This window comes from Bison bison, unplaced genomic scaffold (assembly GCF_000754665.1).
Source record: "Bison bison bison isolate TAMUID 2011002044 unplaced genomic scaffold, Bison_UMD1.0 scf7180017849005, whole genome shotgun sequence".
In the NCBI taxonomy this organism is placed as follows: Eukaryota; Metazoa; Chordata; class Mammalia; order Artiodactyla; family Bovidae; genus Bison; species Bison bison.
In genome coordinates, this window is record NW_011479578.1 from 4,248 (window position 1) to 10,900 (window position 6,653).

At 48.4% G+C, this 6,653-nt stretch overlaps 1 protein-coding gene across 1 annotated transcript in view; it reads left to right on the forward strand.

Moving 5' to 3' along the window:
- Positions 1 to 3,792: 3,792 nt before the first annotated feature.
- LOC104993207 (serpin B6-like) overlaps positions 3,793 to 6,653 on the forward strand; it is a gene marked incomplete at its 3' end in the record, with an annotated part of 6,294 nt that continues 3,433 nt past the window's right edge. Inside the window, exons 1-2 of the mRNA XM_010846353.1 lie at positions 3,793 to 3,965; positions 4,133 to 4,282. Coding sequence (XP_010844655.1) covers positions 3,801 to 3,965; positions 4,133 to 4,282 — 315 coding nt within the window. The remainder of the gene's footprint in view (positions 3,966 to 4,132; positions 4,283 to 6,653) is intronic.

Here is a 6,653-nt window from a genome sequence, read left to right on the forward strand (position 1 = left end):
TACTTTATTGTTTTGGGTTCGACTGTCCTCAGGCAGGATACATTATTGTTATATAATCCTAAGGACTGTAGAGAAGGAAAAAAGGTTTGTCCTTTCTTCCTCCTTGAGAATTCCAGACCCCTCTCTCCTTGGGGACCCCTAGACTCCTTATCAACCTGTCTAGGAAATAACTCTCTCAGTCATGACCTGGTGCTCAGCTCTCACTCTGCTCCTTGGAGCCCAGCAGAGCTAGGCTGCTTTTTAAATCAGCTCTTTCTGTAGCTGGTTTTGCTCCATTCTTTTCCCTGTTTTAAGACTTCTTCCTTGATTCTGGCTGCTCTTCAGGTCAGCCATCACATAGTTTGCTAATTATGCTCATTTTGTGTTGTTTCTGATAACTTTCCTTTGCATTGTTTCCTGAGTTGAGTCTGCAGGGCCTGAACTATCAGAGCAATTCACACCAGCCCTGGGTACAGGACCCTCCCGAGTTCCTGCCTGGGGAGCACAGTGCTGCCTCTGGTGTTCCGTCTCAGTGCCCCGGGGAGTGCACGAAGCACCGTTTCCTGTCTGATTTTGGGGCCTGTATCAGCGTGGGCTGTTCACTTATCTCCCGATTGACATATTTTCTGCCGTCAGAGTATCCTGAACAAACCTCTGGGCCTCACTGCTTCATTCCTTCCTTTTCAGTTTAGCGATTTCACAGGGAGTGGGTGTGCGCTCACCTTTAATGACCATCAGCAACTGTTGTCAGTGGATGGAAAGAACTACCACCAGCCTCACTGTGGCCTTTGAAGACAAGTGCACTCTGCTTTTTTCTGTATTAGTGTTAAGGTATTGGATATTAAGGCCTGTCCTGCTGGCTCAGTGGAAAGAATCCTTCTGCAATGCAGGAGCCTTGGGTTCAGCCCTGGGTCAGAACGATCCCCTGGAGAAGGAAATGGCAACCCACTCCAGTATTCTTGCCTGAAAAATCCATGGACAGAGGGGCCAGGTAGGCTGTAGTCCATGGAGTCACAAAAGAATCAGACATGACTTAGCTGCTAAGCAAGAAATTGGATATTAAAGATGGAAGAGAATGTGTGTGGGGGGAGTGTTTCCTCTCCTCTACATTCTTCCTGGCTGGTCTAGAAATTAAATTGACCTAAGACAAATCAATAGCAGAAAACCAACGCCATTGAATTTTGTGCCAACCTCGAAGATACAAGACTCAAGAAGTGACAAGGCAGGCAGCTTTGTGTGTTTGAAGTGCCGGGGGCCACCACGGGAGATCCCACCCGTGACAAAGGTCATGCAGAGGAGACCTGACAGGCAAAGGCAGATCAGGACTCGAGGGACCCCCGGACCTGCTGGAGCATCTGCCCTGAAACCGAAGTCTGTCTGTCCACTGTTTAGTATACTATGCCTTTCACCAACTCTTGTGACATTAGCAGGGGGCTCTCCCTGACCACCTTTCGCTGAAAAAAAAATCAACTTAGGGCTCTAGTTATAGTCTCCTGGGCTTGAAAGGAGTATTTCAATCCTAACCTCTCTGTTCGCATTTTAGCTTGCTTGGCAGGTTTATCCATGCCCTTACAACTAACGCACATAATTGCTCACAACTCCCCAACCAGGAAAGGCACGGGAAGCCTAGGCATTCTAAAAGTCCTAATGAGCACAGAGCCCTTTGAGGGATGAAAGGTTATTAGAGCAGTACTGGTAAAGGGCTTCATTGTCGGGCCAGGGCTTGCTGCCAGGCTCCCATATGCCTTGTCCATTTGCACCTGGGAGTGCGCTAGTTAATGTAGCTGGAATGTAAGAAAACAAGCAGCAGCCTTGGTGTTAACCGCATCAGACCTTTGAGCTAGTATGTTCTTTCTTTGTTGTGACCCACTGCACCTTTGCTCCGTGAGAATGTAACTTTATTTAGTACTTTCTGAGGCTGGGAGACATAAAGAAAAAACACTTTAGGGGAAAACAAGTTTTCTGGCTGATCACCCTTTATCAGGAAAGAGTCATGAAATGTTAACAGGCCGCAGGGCCAGACATAACATAAGACCCTTGTTTATGAATAGCTATGCAAAAAATGTCCTGGTTTTGATAAAGGTAAAACTGATGTAATGTTGGGCTGATTCTGCATGACTTTGTATCTTTCACTTCTGGAAATGTGTGACTCAGGGTATAAAAGCCCCTTTTGAAAATAAAGTTACAGACCCATTCCACCTAAGCTGGGTCTCCCTGTGTCATTCTTTCTTTCTCTCTCTCTCTCTTTCTTTTTCCTGGCTGATTCCCTGGAGCACAGAGGCTCTCTGAGTTCACTTTTTTGCCCGGGCTTCTAAGACCAAATCGGGAAGGTGTCCTGCGTCTTCACCCCACCGAGAGGGCGCCTGTGGCCTCCGTGAACAGAGCAAGTCCCGTGCCGGGGGCTTTATTGGCTTTCTGTGTAAACCAAGGAATATCAGGCTCCTTTTTTCTCTTTATTCTTTCTCCTTTATTCTCTTATCATTCAATCCCGGGTCATCAGGTTCCAGTTCATTATAAGACCCATGTTATCTCTATCGCCAATGCCATCCTTCCCGAGGATACCCTTGAATCCTGCTGGGGGTGGACCCCGTCAGTGAAGATTTGACAAAACAAGGGGTTTTTGCCTGGGGAGCAAGTTCGTGAAGTAACAGGGTTTGCTGGTTTCTTGTACAGCCTTTCAGCCTTTCATTTCCCTCTTTGGCCATAAAGATGTCTCTCTGCCTCCTGGTACAGGGAGGGTATTTCCACGTGGAGATTTATATTCAGCTTTCAGGGTGAGCAGAAGGGCAGAGCACGTTTTTTGCACCGTTTCTCAAGTCTCTTTACTTCAGAGCAATCAGTATGCTGCCGTGAAGTGTTCTGGGGTGAGCTGCCCTGCACGCTATCAGGAGCACAGATTACCTGGTGCGTCCCTGTCCTCATGCAGGGAGCAGAAATCAGGGAGCTGACGCAGGGCCCAGAGTGGGGCTGCCAGCCTGCACGCCCTGTGGCTTCGCGCCTTTCCTCGGGCTCACCTGCTTGTTTCTCCCACGTCGGTATCTAGGACTGACGCTGCTTTCTGTTGAAGAACTGGGGATCTCTCAGCTGTCATCCCTTCCCACCAGGCAGAGAGGCCCTGAACCTTCGCGCACCCCCGCCCCTCCCCACAGTGTCCTGTTCTGGACCGAACGCCCTCCGTGGCGGGGCTGTTGACCTCCGAGGCCGGGCCCTGGAGGTGGACGTGGGCGCATCCCAAGCCCTTGTCCTGAGTGGGGTGAGCAGGCCCTGAGCCTGGGCACAGGGCCCTGGATTTGAACTTTGGCACAGGTGGAGGTTCCATAGGAGGAGACCTGGGCCTCAGGGGGTTTGTCTTTGAGGCTTTCATGCTTCTTTGTACGGGATTTACGTGTCTTTTATCTCAAGGCTTCAGGTTATGCTAATCGGGGTCTTTCTCTCTCTTTACATAATGTTCAACTTGTGTAACTGTGTGTTTGGATTGATCATTTTGAATGATTCTTGTTATAAAATTGTACCTATAGGCCCCAAACACACCGAACAATCTAGAAATGGGAGCAAAAGCCAACAGCTCCTTCCCGACCCTCCCAGGCCGTGTCCCAGCACACTCTGTATGTCAGCAGCATGTCTCAGCCGTGTTCACGTGTTAGAAGCCAACAAGGGGGGTCTGAGGCCCCGAGGAAACCGAGTTTTGTGCGTGTAGGTGTTTGCTCGTCCAAGCAGAGCGTCAGTGCTAACAACAGTTAAGAGCGGAGTGAGACGTGGCCGACCTGTGGCCTGAATTTGCGTGACACTGATTTTAAATCCATCCTTTCAGCCTCGCCACCATGGATGCGCTGTCAGAAGCAAACGGCACGTTTGCCTTGACCCTTCTGAAAAAACTGGGTGAGGGCAACTCGAAGAATGTGCTTATTGCACCCCTAAGCATCTCCTCTGCCCTGGCCATGGTCCTCCTGGGGGCCAGGGGCAACACCGCAGCCCAGATGTGCCAGGTACGTTCGGGAAGCCGGTTCTGGGCGGCAGCCGATGCTCTTTCCTTTGCCCGTGAGCCAGTGTCCGCGATCTGACTCCCAAAGGCCTTGCTCGGCAGACAGGCCTTGCTCTCTTGTAGTCAGGGCGTACCTCACTCGTGTGTTTTTATCTGTTTTTTTTTTTTCAGACTCTTTCTCTAAACAAGAGCAGTGGGGGAGGTGAAGATGTCCACCAGGGTTTCCAGAACCTTCTCTGCGAAGTTAATAGGACGGACACTCGGTACTTGCTCAGAACCGCCAATAGGCTTTTTGGAGAGAAGACTTACAATTTCCTCTCAGTAAGTCCTACTCCCGATTGCCTGAAGCAGATAGAGACTGAGGTTGTGTGGAGACGGGAGGCGGGCCTTGTGGTGCAGACAGGCCTTGTGGGCTGAGACCCACACGGAGGGCGGGGTGTGGGACCCCAGTCACGACCTCACGCTTCCGGGAACCGTTCGGTCATTGCCTGTAAGAGGAGCCCTGTAACAGCCTTGTTCACATATTCATGAAGCTTCAGTGAGATGATTGTCAGAGGACTAACACGGATCAAACCACAGTTGCAGAGGAATTGGCCCAAAGAAAGACGTGATTAAATAGAATATTTCTGGTGTTGTTTTTCACATGTTGGAAGTATTTTGTGCATTGTGAGACTTGCTCAATTCTTTTATACATGTAAACATTTTGATTATCTTTTCCTGTGCAGAATATTTTTTTAAGTTTATGTCTATTTGACTCTGTTTCTATTTAATTACAGTGCTTCATGATTTTTAAATTTTTTTCATACACACCTCAAGTAACCTGTGAGTGTGTCCTTATTATATAAAACGCAGACAGAGCCAGAGTCCTCCCACACTCTCTTCCACGTCGCCCCCACGCCCAGTCTGAGGGCTTGTCCCCTGTACCTAGAGAAAGGCTTTGCATCTCACTACCTGTGTGGCTGCTGTTCAGTCGCTGAGCCGTGTCCGACTCTTTCTGACCCCGTGGGCTGCAGCAGCCCAGGCTCCTCTGTCCTCTACTGCGTCCCAGAGTTTGCTCAAAGTCACGTCCATTGGGTCGGTGATGCATCCAACCCCTCGTCCTCTGTCCCCCCTTCTCCTTTGCCTTCGATGTCTCCCAGCATCAGGGTCTTTTCCCATGGGTCGGCTCTTCGTATCTGGTGGCCACAGTGATGGGGCTTCAGCCTCGGCAGCAGCGTGTGTCCGCCTCACCCTTCTCACGGTGGCGGGCGGCGTGCTCAGTGGTGGCTGTACCAAGACACAGCCGCCAGCCCCGGGTGGGCGTGGGGTGGGGCCCAGCCTGGGCCGAGCCGGCAGGGACCCTGTGTGTGTGGTTCTGTCCTGTGTGTGCGTGCTACTCCAGATGGACTTTAGAGGGAAGGGACAGAGGGAGGCTCTCAGATCTCAGTGAATTCTGCCTCATTCCCACTCCGACGGCTGCAGCCCTTCCCGTCATCCTCAGGAAGGGTAGCAGGTGGGCACGTCCACCCTCTGCTCAGCACTGCAGGTGCTCAGCCTTTAACATTCTGATTGCTCACGAGACTGAGCAGCTTTGCATGTCACTCAAAAATTTGTATCTTTTCTGAAAGTGCCTATTTATATGTCCTTTGTGTAGTTTTACTTTTGGGGTTTATGTCTTTTTAAAAAAAAATTAGTTCTTTGTATGTTTAGGATAGCAATCCTATTCTGTTATATGACTTTTTTCATTATTTTCCACACTTGTTTCAGACTCTAAATTAACTGTTTTAAAACAGGTGGTGTAAAGTGAATGTAGTCACCATGAGGTCAAATATTGGTAATTTTGTACAGCTCGGTGTGAATTTTTTTTACAACCTGGTTTACTTGTTTTTATCAGTCTTAGCTACATGCTATTTTATTGTCTCTTTGTATGAGCCTTAGATATACAGAAAAGCAAAATTTCCATTAAACAAAAAGAATTGGCTAATTTTCCCTAACTTCTTTTTTTTTCTGGTGGATATTTAAAGAAAAGCATTGATATTTATTTATTTATTTTAATTGGAGACTAATTACTTACAATATTGTAGTGGTTTTGCGATATACTTATGAATCTGCCACGGGTGTACACGTGTTCCCCATCCTGAACCCCCTTCCACCTCCCTCCCCACACCATCCCCCTGGGTCATCCCACTGCACCAGCCTGGAGCATCCTATGTCATGCATCAAACCTGGACTGGCGATTCATTTCATATATGATATTATACATGTTTGAATGCCATTCTCCCAAATCATCCCACCCTCGCCCTCTCCCACAGAGTCCAAAAGACTGTTCTGTACATCTGTGTCTCTTTTGCTGTCTTGCATACAGGGTTATTGTTACTATCTTTCTAAATTCCATATATATGCGTTAGTATACTGTATTGGTGTTTTTCTTTCTGGCTTACTTCACTCTGTATAATAGGCTCCAGTTTCATCCCTCTCATTGGAACTGATTCAAATGTATTCTTTTAATGGCTGAGTAACACTCCATTGTGTATATGTACCACAGCTTTCTTATCCATTCATCTGCTGATGGACATCTAGGTTGCTTCCATGTCCTGGCTATTATAAACAGTGCTGCGATGAACATTGGGGTACACGTGTCTCTTTCCCTTCTGGTTTCCTCAGTGTGTATGCCCAGCAGTGGGATTGCTGGATCATAAGGCAGTTCTATTTC